The sequence below is a fragment of the Pelodiscus sinensis genome, chromosome 9 (assembly GCF_049634645.1).
Source record: "Pelodiscus sinensis isolate JC-2024 chromosome 9, ASM4963464v1, whole genome shotgun sequence".
Classification (NCBI taxonomy): domain Eukaryota; kingdom Metazoa; phylum Chordata; order Testudines; family Trionychidae; genus Pelodiscus; species Pelodiscus sinensis.
The window spans coordinates 23077887-23091629 of record NC_134719.1 but is presented as its reverse complement, the minus strand read 5'-3'; the positions used below and the strand labels follow the sequence as shown (position 1 = coordinate 23091629).

General features: G+C 36.1%; 1 protein-coding gene across 2 annotated transcripts in view; it reads right to left on the bottom strand.

Moving 5' to 3' along the window:
• Positions 1–13443, bottom strand: part of TNNI3K (TNNI3 interacting kinase) — a 190841-nt gene extending 177398 nt beyond the window's left edge. The window contains exons 1-2 of one of the 2 annotated variants that reach the window (XM_006130399.4): positions 13289–13443; positions 12560–12668 (exon numbers count right to left, since the gene is read on the bottom strand). In XM_006130399.4, coding sequence (XP_006130461.1) covers positions 12560–12668; positions 13289–13328 — 149 coding nt within the window. In that variant the 5' untranslated portion in view covers positions 13329–13443. The remainder of the gene's footprint in view (positions 1–12559; positions 12669–13288) is intronic. The other variant, XM_075936240.1, reaches the window with a different exon arrangement.
• Positions 13444–13743: the final 300 nt, after the last annotated feature.

Here is a 13743-nt window from a genome sequence, read left to right as displayed (position 1 = left end):
GCCCAAAATTGAATGCAATGCTCCAGAATCCATTAATAAAAATAAAGTTTGAAAAATTGGTAATAAAGTGAATGAGTAAATTAAAGCTGCTGCATGTTATGCAAATAAACATGTACAATATATAATATCACAGAAAAGTAGACTGGGCACTCCCACTGGTCCATCATTAGTAACATATTATAGAAAGGCAGTAACTTCTGCACAATAATAGTTATATACATCTCCCCTTATAAAGCTCTTGATAAACAAGCACTGTAACTTGGCTTAGATAATTGACAGAAGCCTGGAAAGCATTACATTTATGTTTGAAGCAAGGGAGAATTATTATGAAAAGTTTGAAGGAAATTGAATAATTAAAAAATAACCATGATTGGAAATTTTGGCTTTTGTCTAACATTTCTCTGTTTCCCCATAGGGCAAATCATCTCATTACTACTCCTTCAAATATTTTAAGTAGCTAAATCTCTTTGAAAACTTCTGTTTGGATAATTCAAGGCCCCACTGATGTCAACAAGAATCTTTTGCCAGTGACTTCAGTGGAATTAAGATCAGTTGCTATGTATTTGGATCAGCACAATACAAAGTACAAGATTAATTTGGATGTGCTTAAATTCATCCTGATTCAAAGAAGCACTTGAGTGTGTTGAACTTTAAACATGACCCATAGATGTCTATTAAATGTCATACAATTCCCCCTACAAATGTAAAACCACTGTTCAATGAAATCAGAATTGGGCCCTGTTTTAATGTTAATCAATTAGGATGCACCTACACAGCAGCATTGTTTTGGAATAATAGCCATTATTCTGAAATAACAATGTGAGTATCTACACAGCAATTCTGTTATTTCAAAATAAATTCTAAATGGACAATTTATTCTGACTTCTGTAGACCTCATTCCATGAGGAATAATGACTACTCCAAAATAGATATTTCAAAATAGCTGTAGTGTGGATGCTCCACTGCTGCTGCTATTTTGAAATAGCTTCTCCACAGGGCCATTCAAACTAATTACTCCCAAGTGCCTCCTGGGGCTCTAAATATGGAGGTTGCACGTCCACATTAGGGAAGCCTGCCTTAGACTAATTTTGAAGCTCTCCTGTAGTGTAGACATACTATTTCAAAATAAGCTATTTCAGAGTATTTCTTCTGGAATAGCTTATTTCAAAATGAGTGTGCAGTGTAGATGTACCCTTAAAGTATAGACAAAAGCCTTTAAATGAGCATGCTGAATGTTAACTTGAATCATCATGATTGGTGGCTTTCTGCAGTGAATCATTCTGTCTTCCCAAAGCTTTTCTGGTAGGGGATGGACAGTGGGCTTAGCATCTGCAGACCTGAGTGAAATTTGGAATTTCCATCCCATGGAAAATTCCAGCATTTCTACATTTAGTTCCCTACCAAATTGGGTTGAAAATCTGAATTTTTCAAAAAATTATTTCCAACTTTTTTCCATTTGGAAATGCTGAAACATTTTGCTTGAATATTTTCCACATACAAAATCTTTTGGTGATAAAAAAATATTTCATGTTTGGCTTGTTGGAGAACTGAAATGGGTTAGGAGCTATAGTTAAGAAATCTCATGCTTTCCATTTGTTCCTTAGGGTATGTCTACAATATAGGACAAAGTCAAATCAAAATATGCAACTTCAGCTACGTTAACGGCGTAACTGAAGTCCAAGTAGCTTAACTCCGCTTTTGGCATTGTCTACACTGCAGGACGTCAAAGGAAGAACATTCTTCCCTTGATTTACCTCACGCCTTGTGAAAGCAATGTTACTGGCATCCACTGGAGTGCCCCCTCTCACTTCAAATTAGCTGTTTTAACTAAACTGCTAATTTGAACCCTGGAAGATCAACAGCAGTAGCTTCTGGTAGCTTCGATCATCCTTTGTAGTATAGACATACCCATGTTGTACCAAATAAAAGCAAGCAGGATCTTATGAGGGGGATAAGGCAAAAAGCCACATTTATTGTAAAGATAATAATAAAAAATAAAGAAAAGATAGAAGCAAACAACGTTGTTTAACTACTTATTCCTATCACTACTTAACCCTTATACACTTGTGTATATATATATATATATAACCATTCATTCATACATCCATTCATTCAAGTTCTGTGTATAGTTACCAGCCTGGAAGTTGCTTGTGATAGAATACTGGCCAGGTACTCTGTACACAAGTGATGGTAGTGGGGAGCAAAGTCCTGATCAGATGCGCATCTGAAGCTCCTGGTAGGCTGGCAGCAGAACCTTGGACTCTGATTCCATTGTTTTTTAGTCCAGTTCTTATAGGAATTTCTTCCTATGCCAGTCTATGGAAATTGCTGCATCATGCTGATGTCTCCAGGGTGGCTGCCAGGTGCTCATCAGTGATCTCATCGGGTGGACCTCCAGTTTCTCCACTTGACACCTTTTGGTTGCACTGGCACCTGACGCCTTCTTCAGCCCTTTGTTGCTGTATTCTCAGGCTGGCACCTCTTAGAACCATTCACTCATCATCCAAGCACTCTCTCTCTCTCTCTTACATACATTCCTTAATGTTTCCCATACAATGTTTTTGTATAATAATAACTTTACATATATCAGTGTTGTAGTTACAAAAAGTTTCTGGTAATAATAACTTTACATATATCAGAGTTGTAGTTACAGAAAGTTTCTGGGTGGTATTGCTTAAAACATTCTCTGAGTGCTGAATAAAGTTACAATGTTTTAAAGAGAACAGGCCTCAATTAAGTAACAATGGCCTTAGTCAATTACAGGGCTTGGCTCCCATAGCAGAGTTAATGGCTAGACAATGCATTGTTACAATGTATCTCTGCAATGTCAATTTCAAGCAGCCCCTTGCACAAGCTTGAGCATGCCCTGGAGCACAGAGGGGGGGGCTGTTTCTGGTTACATAGGATTATATTTTTAACAGTTCTAAGTTATATTACCTAATACATTATTTTCTAAAGGGGGCAATAATAATAATAAATCTAAACATTTAACAATCTTAACAAATAATAATAAGTAAGAAGAATTAATAATAAATCTAAATACTTTAAGTTGTGGGGAACAAATTATGGGGAGTCACTTCCATTTGGGGGAATCACATTTTTAATACATTAATATGTTATCCCTACATACTCCCCCTTTTGACACTACGATATCTGGTATACTCGTAGTGTCACTTTGTATTTAATCTGTTTAAGAGAAGGTATTGTGAGGCAACATGTGTTTGTGATTGTAATGTAACAAATATTCTCTTTATCCAGGTTAGGTGACTTTGCCCAGAGCGAGAGAAAAAATAGTGATTTTATCCAGGGCAGCTTGGGCAACAGTTTGAAACCCAATTAACAGTGCATGAATTTATGTGCTCTCATCCCATATAGTGTAGGCATCCTTGCATTTAGCCCTGAAAACAAAATTGGTGGTGTGCCTCAGTTTCCCTTTTCACATCACACACCAATTTTGGAATTCCCCTTTCTCAGGTGAGAAGCTTCAACACTAATTACAAGTACTAACAGTAAAATACCAGTGTTACAAGGCTTTTGAACATACAATGTGCTCTTGGGTACATTTTTTTAACCATTTCCAGGGTTTTGGTACAAAATCCTGCACATTGAACATTGTTACATTCTTAGTAACTGCAGTACAGTGGTTATGAAAGTTAGCATAAGTAGCAGGAACAAATCCATCCCAAATGTACGCTGACAATTTTGGGTTTTTAGGTTGAAAAATCTGCAGCCTTCCTTGGCCACATAGGTTTTGCCCCATTGCCCTGTTGTTTTAAATGCAAAGCTCCCTCTTTCAAAGACAAAAGGCCTGACTGGGTGTGCCTCCCCTGGGAACACTCCTGTCCCAAATACACTGACTTCCCAGCAAGCTGGTCATACCCAGTTACTTGGTTGCCAGACTGCTCCAATTCCCTGGCTGATTTTGCCTCATCTGAAACAACCCTCAGTTCCTCTGAGATTTCTCCACAGCCATTTACACTGGGTTTTTCTAAATGCAGTTAACATGTTTAATGCTTATTGAACCTTTCCTGCCTAGGGCAGATTATCTTTAACACAGTATACTAGCTAGTCAGACAGACAGACATGAGACAAACACAAAACATAAAACAATCTTTGTTGCAACAATACATCCATGGTGTTGTAGGGTATTTAGCTGGTACCAGCTTGTCCTGATTTTCTGAAAGACAAAACAAGAACATACTTCTACCCCTTTGGGGGTGGCATTATTATTTACATACTTTCTCTTTTTATTTTACAAATATGCTTTCATGTCTCTTTGCTTACAATTACTCCTATAGTTAAATATTTTTGTTTTGTAGCAAAACAGGTTTCAATGGTTTTTACCCCTTCTTGTGGGTGAATTACCCCACTGTGTAATTAATAAATTTAGGAGGTGTACTTTAGTTTTCCTTTTATACAGCAGACTAAGTTAGTAAGTTTCTGCTGTGTTAGGTTTATGAATAGAGAGTAGCCAAGAAGCATTATTACTATAATGCTGGGAAGGTTTTAAGTGTGAGATGTGTTTCCAATGATTATTTTAACATTTTAAAGGTTTTTCTTTTTTTTAAAAAGAAAATCATGTACATATTACAGGGTTAATTATGAACATTAGCATTAAATAACAAGTAGCCCTGTGGATCTTACCAATAGGTGTTTAAGTATCCTGTGATAGCATGCCTTTTATTTAGACAACTTAGCTTTGAGACCAGTGTGTTTAAAACCATCTTGAAATTTTTCCATATGCAGACCCCTTTTTGTTCTGGTCTCAGGTAGTTTGCTAATCAAACTATTTATTTACCTGCAAACTTTTTTTTTTTTTTTTTTTTTTTTTTTGTGCTGCCAGCTAGGGCATTTGCACCACAGACACTTTCTGGCTTGCTTTTAGATTAAAAGCTGTTTGTAGCTTTGTCTTAAAAAGGGACACAATAACTTTTGCCAGAGATTTACAGTTTTGAGTTTTTACTTTAAGTTCTGCTTTCTCACACAGCAACCTGAAAAGGAAATTACAACCTGTTGTGGCTCCTGGAGCCTTCACAGGATTTTGATTTGTTTCCAGTTTTTACCTCCTTCTACAATATACATTGCATGTCACAGGAAAATGTGCATTCTTTGTTTATAATGTTATTTAGCCATATTAATTTTTGCATCGGGTGTAACTATTTCTTTTATGCTCACTGAGTTTTCCTATACTTTTATTAAACAACTTGGTATGAAATGGCTTTACTAAAAACAAAACAAACCAATTTGTTTTAAGCATACAAAACAGTTTACTAACCTACAAAACAGGAGTTCTGGATCTTAAAAACCTTACCTACTATTTACACTGTATTTACACACAGATACATGCATATATTCTCTGAATATTTCTAACACTATTTTTACATACCTGTACAAAGATTACATTCACTTTTATTCATTTGGGGGTACTTAAGTTCCCAATAGAACCCCCTTGAAGTTTTTTAGTTAAATTTGCCTGGATTATTTACAGACACTCTTTTGGAAAAGGGCCCATTTTTCCTTCAGAATGGCTGCAAAGAAACCAAGAAATCTTTTCCTATAACATTTTAGCATTTTTACAACTGCTCAATTTCCTTCCATACTCTGTAGAGTTAACTTTTTTGTGTTTTTTTTTTCTTTCTTAAAACACTTTCTTATTTCTTAAAATGAAAACTGGCCTTGCTTCATATATTACTTCTTGTAAGTATTGTTTTAAGAATTTAGATTTACAGTACCTGTACTTACTGCTTTTTCTTAGTTTTACCACAAAGCCTTCAATCTATCTTTTGCCTGCCTGCTTGTCTGGGCCTGATCCTGTTTTTTCTTGCTGAATGGCCCTTTTCCATGGACACAGGCTTTGTCCCATTACCAGTTTAGCAAGGAGGGTGGCCTTGTTCACTAAACCCCACACCTCCTGGTTCTTTTCCTTAAGCATATCCCTGAAAACTTTGAGAGTGCTACTTTAATTCTCAGTACCCATCCTTAAGGGAATCTAGCTGTGTCTGGGTACTGAGGGACAGACATTTCCACCTTTTTGCTTTTGCAGCAGAGGCTTTTACATTTTGCAGTTTCCTATTTGAATTTTTATAATTAGTTAATTTGAGGAACACCTTATTACAGGTTTCATAGGAGCCAAATTGAAGTTGTGTTTTCTTTTCCCTTTTTCTTTTGGGTTTAGCTTTTCCTGCAGAGAGAGATTTTTTTTTTCTTTGCAGGTAGCTAAGTGGAGGTAACTGTTATTACATGCCTCCCATAATAGCCAAATTGCTGCTGCATATCCTTTGGCAGCATTAGAAGGTTTGTACATGAGGATATACTGTGCCAATCTATCCTCTAGGTCCAAAATATTACAAACATCTTCAAGGGCTTGTCCAAGGACTTGTACCCATATCTCTGAAGGATTTGTTTAAAGGGTGTTATTTCTTTATGAAAGGTGAGGTTAGAGCTCCTTCAAACTCTATTCCTCCCTCTGAGACTGCTTTTCCTGGACTTTTCTTAAACATCTTTAATACTTGTGTAGTTTCCTTTATCACTCCTGAACCCTTGCAGCGAGTGACACAGCCTAGACTATCAATTAATAATCGTAGCTTCTTTTTACAGCCTAAATTATTTTAATAATTGTAGCTTCTAGTTACACAGCCTAGATTATTCCAATGAATAATCGTAGCTTCTTACACAGCCTAGATTATTCCAATAATAGTCGTAGCTTCTATTTACAGCCTAAATTATTTCAATAATTGTAGCTTCTAGTTACACAGCCTAGATTATTCCAATGAATAATCGTAGCTTCTTACACAGCCTAGATTATTTCAATGAATAACCATAGCTTCTATTTACAGCCTAAATTATTTCAATAATTGTAGCTTCTTTTTACTATGAGCTCTTTTGTGAAGCCTCTACCCTCTGGAGGTCAGCAGGCTTTGGTTAACCAAAAAAAGAAAAAGAAAAAGAAAGAAAGACAAAAAAAAAAATGGAACTGCTCTCTGTAGAGTCAACTGTGTGCACACCAATGTCCACAATACCTGAGGCTTTTTTACCAATATTCCCCCTTTCGCATTCTCCACCAAAATGTTGTACCAAATAAAAGCAAGCAGGATCTTATGAGGGGGATAAGGCAAAAAGCCACATTTATTGTAAAGATAATAATAAAAAATAAAGAAAAGATAGAAGCAAACAACGTTGTTTAACTACTTATTCCTATCACTACTTAACCCTTATACACTTGTGTATATATATATATATATAACCATTCATTCATACATCCATTCATTCAAGTTCTGTGTATAGTTACCAGCCTGGAAGTTGCTTGTGATAGAATACTGGCCAGGTACTCTGTACACAAGTGATGGTAGTGGGGAGCAAAGTCCTGATCAGATGCGCATCTGAAGCTCCTGGTAGGCTGGCAGCAGAACCTTGGACTCTGATTCCATTGTTTTTTAGTCCAGTTCTTATAGGAATTTCTTCCTATGCCAGTCTATGGAAATTGCTGCATCATGCTGATGTCTCCAGGGTGGCTGCCAGGTGCTCATCAGTGATCTCATCGGGTGGACCTCCAGTTTCTCCACTTGACACCTTTTGGTTGCACTGGCACCTGACGCCTTCTTCAGCCCTTTGTTGCTGTATTCTCAGGCTGGCACCTCTTAGAACCATTCACTCATCATCCAAGCACTCTCTCACATACATTCCTTAATGTTTCCCATACAATGTTTTTGTATAATAATAACTTTACATATATCAGTGTTGTAGTTACAAAAAGTTTCTGGTAATAATAACTTTACATATATCAGAGTTGTAGTTACAGAAAGTTTCTGGGTGGTATTGCTTAAAACATTCTCTGAGTGCTGAATAAAGTTACAATGTTTTAAAGAGAACAGGCCTCAATTAAGTAACAATGGCCTTAGTCAATTACAGGGCTTGGCTCCCATAGCAGAGTTAATGGCTAGACAATGCATTGTTACAATGTATCTCTGCAATGTCAATTTCAAGCAGCCCCTTGCACAAGCTTGAGCATGCCCTGGAGCACAGAGGGGGGGGCTGTTTCTGGTTACATAGGATTATATTTTTAACAGTTCTAAGTTATATTACCTAATACATTATTTTCTAAAGGGGGCAATAATAATAATAAATCTAAACATTTAACAATCTTAACAAATAATAATAAGTAAGAAGAATTAATAATAAATCTAAATACTTTAAGTTGTGGGGAACAAATTATGGGGAGTCACTTCCATTTGGGGGAATCACATTTTTAATACATTAATATGTTATCCCTACACCCTTACAGGGCTGGCTCCCTGGCTGGATTGTACCTCCCATGTCAAATCTACACTCATGTTACTCCTGTGATGCACCTTGCAAAGTCTGGCCAAAGGGAAATCTCTGAGAGACATAATCCTCCCAGGACCTTAGTCCATAGGAGAAAATGGGGGCTCAAATTAGAACTCCAATGTATTCAATGATAAGGAAATACAAGTTGGTGTTTTATTGAACTGATTTGAAATGAAATTTTTTGGGTCACTTCAACAAAACAAAATATTCTGATCAGGTAAAAAAAAATCCAACATTTTATTTTAAGTTTTCCAACAGAAAACTCATCAATAAGTGAGATTTCCAATCTCATCATAAGTAAGATTTTTCTACAGAAAGTTTCTGTTTGTGGAAACCACATTTTCCATAATAAAATCAGTCCGACAGAAACTCTGGACATGCTCTAGCTTAGAATGAGCTATATAGACCCAGGTCTTTAGGCCCATTCCATTAGAAACGGTATTTTAGTGAAAAAGGGGTAAAGAACTGATATACATGAATAGGTAAAGCCTATTTATAAATACAAGAGCTAGACTACTTTCTGAAAAGTGGCATGGATAGTATGACTAGCTTGTAGGCAAGGCTAACTTTCCACATCTGTCACTAGATGGCACATAGTAAGCATTGCTTGCTAGCCTTGTTTCTATTTTTTTAAAGTAAACTATTCTGATATGGAACAATTCTTCCACAAATTACAGTCACCCTTTTTTCTTGAATGACTGTTCTTCATTTACCACTTACTCTTTAACAAGGAAAACAAAATGCTTTGCTCGCTGTTAAGAAAATCTCATTCTTCAAATATATTATAACTCTATACATGTCCTCTCAGGCATAGCATGATTAATGATACTGATGTAAGGCCCATATTCTTTTAGATTTTTCCTTGAGGGTGACTGTGGGAAAGAAACTCGAGGTTGGAGGATAACTCCTTTTTGTTAACTTGTCTTCCACCCCTTCCACTCCATGCCTTAATTTGTGTTTAATACATTTTGGTGCATACATTGAGAGATGGATTGAATCACTTGATAGAGGAATTTTAAGAGTTTCAAAATACCCAAATATGATTTTATTGGATGGAAAATCATGTCTCCTGCTTTCCCTTCTAGAAGGCAACAATATAAAATAAATGGCAGCATTGCAGGGGATGCTGTCAAAACTCACATATTTCTAAAGAGCAAATTTCCTCCCCTATCTCATTAAAAAGACTACAGATATTATTAAAAACCTAATTTTTCACCACTTAGGACATTTGTTAACATTTCCTCTCAACATGGAAGAGGAAAACAAAGTTGCAAACTCTTCAAGGCAAATTGTGTGTGTTGTAAAGGCTTCCATGATAATTGCTTAAAAATTCATAAAAATATTTCCATTGGTCTTAGATTTTAATGAAATCTGTGGTTACAAAGCCTGAATTTGAGGTCCCCAATAGTGTGCTTCAAATCCCCTTCTGAATACGTCCCTCTTTCAGGAAGTTACTGTGATATTGGCTGCCCTTAGGAAAATGATGAGACTGACGTCAAGGCACTGCAATGACATCAGGAAATCTGAGCTGGGTTGCTAACTTTGCAACAGATTGCTGATGCAATCTTGGACAAGTTATTATATTAATGCCACAGCTTCAAAAAAAAGATAATACAGGTTGCACCTCTCCAGTCCAGCACTTTCTGATCCAGCAACATATGTGCTCTGGCGTGATTTTAGTTAGCCAGATGTCCACGTGGTCTTTTTGTTTATAGCTACCAGTCCTGGCTCTCAGTGTTCTGTGCTGTTATTTAGCTCTAATTTACCCCCTAAATGTCTTCCAAGAGCCCGGTAAGCAGTGGAAGTTTGTTAATGCTTCTAAATGGAAGCATGTTTTTCATGCTTTATCTACTTAGTTCCTTGTGCTAATACAGTAAAATTTTGTAATAACACTAAGTCCAGGTCTAAGATACAGAACTCCAGCTATATTAATTGAGTAGCTGGAATTGATGCACCTTGATTAGAACTTTGGCACCATTCCCTAGAAATGCTCTTGTGAGGAGTAGGACTGGTGGTGACAGAAGTGCCTTCAGTGTTCGATTTAGTGAGTCCTTACTAGACCTGCTAAATCAAATGCCAGAAGAACAACCTTCAATCTGCATATAAGCATAGATGTGACCTTTCACTTTGTTATGAAGAGAGCTGATAAGCCATGGCTTGGTGCAGGCTTATATAGGTGTATTTAGTATAGTGATTTATTACTAAGCAGCTTTGCAAACATTGTTCCATTAATTAACCTTGTAGAAATAAAAAGAGACCCACTTACTACAATATTGACCTCCCATGATCTGGCAAATTCTCTGGTTTGGCACCCATCAGGACTAGAGAGGTTCAACCTGTAAAACTTTTCTTCTCCTACCATTTATCTGACTCGTTTATTTAGACATTAATTCTTCTGGGCAGGTACTTTCTCCCCCCATGTTCTTGTACAGAGCCCAATGAAACGTCTATCTAAACTCTGTCATGACCTCTAGATAATGACATAATGTAAATAATCACCACCAAGTCCAATTTTGGCATTCAACAATAGAAAGTATACCCTGTAACAAGCTGTTCAATGGTAAACTGATAGCAAGGGCACATATGATATTATGAAGAATATCAGTATGAACAATCCTCTCATGTCATATCAAAGCTAGATGTTTCTGGCTTTTGGAAATTGTTTCTTTGCAAAGCATGTCACAAAGTGAAATTCCATACCCAGACTTAAAAAATGTATCCAAATGAAAATATGCACCAGAATAATTGTGATGCTGTTTGTGGGGAACTGCATTTAGTCTTGTGTTCTTCTTAGGAAAGAGAATCTGTTAATTGTTTGGAAAGAGAAAATTTTCTGAAGTGCATTTGATGTTTGAAATTATTTACTAGATAGCTTCTGCAAATTCACAAGTCATTTGTTGAGTATATTCATTATTTGAACTATCTTGAATGGACACACAGCTCACATGGTATTGTTATCTTTTTAAATCTGAGTGGCTAGCAGAAAATTCAGGGTCTTGTAGGTAGTTGTAGTTGGGAGAAATTGGCAATATGTATTTCTTTAATGCAAGTTTTCTTTTTAAAGTCTTGTTTCCCTGAACACAGAAGGAAACAAACAGCAGGAATCAGTTCCTTTGTTTGCTGATTCAAGTCTACATTACCTCTAGACTTGGCCTTTTTCTCTGGACTGTTACCAGCCTTCTGTTACTGTCTTCTTAGACATCTGTAGATGCTTTAGCCTGTCTTGTGGAACTACTGCTTGTGCTCAATTACCTTCTGCCCCTGCCCAAAACAGCTCTATCAATCAAAGCTCCAGCCCCTGTGTTTGAATTCCATCTCCACATGACTCAGCTTTTATTCCTCTTTTCCATGAGTCTGTATCTTGTGGGCTACTGCTATTTCAACTGTTGTTACAAAGGTGGAGGGAGAAAATAGTTCATAACTTCTACTAATAGGACAAGAAACAATAGGCTTAAATTGCAGCAAGGTAGTTTAGATTGGACATTAGGAAAAGCTTCCCATTGGGTTATTTAAGCATTAGAATAACTTGCCTAGGGGGGTTATTGATCTCCATCATAGGAGATTTTTAAGAGCAGGTTAGACAAACACTCGTCAGGGATAGTCTGGATAATATATAGTCCTGCCTTGAGTGCAGGGGGATTGGACTAGAACAACTCTCAACAAAGTATCTTCCAGTTCTATGATTCTATTGTTTCAGCCCTGAATATAATGGTTTCACTACATTAGACAATGGTCATGTCTGATCTGTAACAGTACGGTACCTTAGTGGACCAGCAGCAATTTTAGAACCAGGTATCCTCAGAAAGTGGCTACATGTAGGAAAGTGAAATTACTTTCAGCAACTATTCTGGCTGCAGATTTGTGTAAAAATCTGCAAATATGCCTTCCAGTAGACTTGTCTGCCAAAGTATTTCTGGAGAATGAACAAAAGGCGGTATGTACACTGCTAAAGCAAATTCATTTAAAAAGTCAAGCATATATTTGCAGTAGAATTTTGGCAGTTTTCACCCACCAATAGTAACAACAGCCATTAATCTTGGTACTAGGATATGAAACATTGGCCCAGATTTATAAGACTAACTCCTGAAAACAGAAGATATAAATAGAGAGCAGATATAGACCAGTCATATGTGCAACACTCATTGGCACATATAAAAACATTTGCAACTAGACCAACATTTAAAAGCTAATTATTGTTTCTAAATATAATACACAAGTTTAGAGAAAAATGTACCTAAATACATGTTTCAGTTCTGTAAATTCTTTTTCTTTGATATGCAGGTCATCTTCTAATCTTTCTAAGATTATAGCATACGATTCACTAACTTTCTTCTTCCATTCATCTAACAAGAAAAAGCAGAGGACTCATAGTATACTTCATGACCTACAAAAAATTAGCACTCAAATCATAGCCTCCCAATAATCAAACAACTCCACTTTCAAATTTGTTAAATTATACATTATTTTGCTACTAACATTATCAGTTTAAATTACAGCTATTTGAAATTTAAATGCTATCATATGCATTCTACAAAAAGAGTGAGGTGTTTTTTCCTTCTGTAAAATCTTGTAGACAATACACATATCTCTATACCATATATATTGATTAGATATATTAATCTGAGAAATTCTTTTTAATTTCAATAATGAAAAGTTAAGTTCATAAGGTTGTATTTATCTGATCAGATAGAATACAAATAATTCTAGGTTTACTAATATTTTAATTGACTATTAATTAAATCAACAAACATCTAATATAATATGATCTAATGATTTAAATAAATTTGCTGTCTTTTCTTCCACTTTCTTTCATACTGAATATGACTTGTATCAAACCATTCTTCACAGAGACCAAGAATAATACAATACCTTATCCTTGAATTCAAGAGTAAATTAGCAATGAGTAAATTTTCTAAAGCTACATTTGCTTATTGATGAATCAGATTGAAGCAACATTAATTACCAGTGCAAGTTTGGGTTGGTCTAGATTTGTAATTCCCCATTTGTTCAATATTTCTTCTTTGTTTCAGTAAAGTTCTTGCAATAATGATTCCTTGTTCATGTGCAGTGACAGTCCTACTGAAAAATACTTTGATAGTCTCTGGCTAAAAATAAACTCTGTGCCAAATGGAATGTCATGCAACAATGACATAGAGCAAAACAGTGTGTGCTCTCAAGTGTAAAATAATAAAGGTAACTAATCAGTTTGTTTAAAATAGTGTCAAGAATAAATTGCAAATGTTTCAGTAGATATTTGCTTCTATCTGTTGACTATCCATACATAGGGGAGAAAGAGCAAATTGCCATCAGATCAGAGGTGCGGAATACATGGGATTGAACCCCAATAACAGCATGTAATCCTGTTGTGGGAAGGTTGGGTTCACCTCTGAGTTTCCCTCTTTCTTACACTTTGACAAC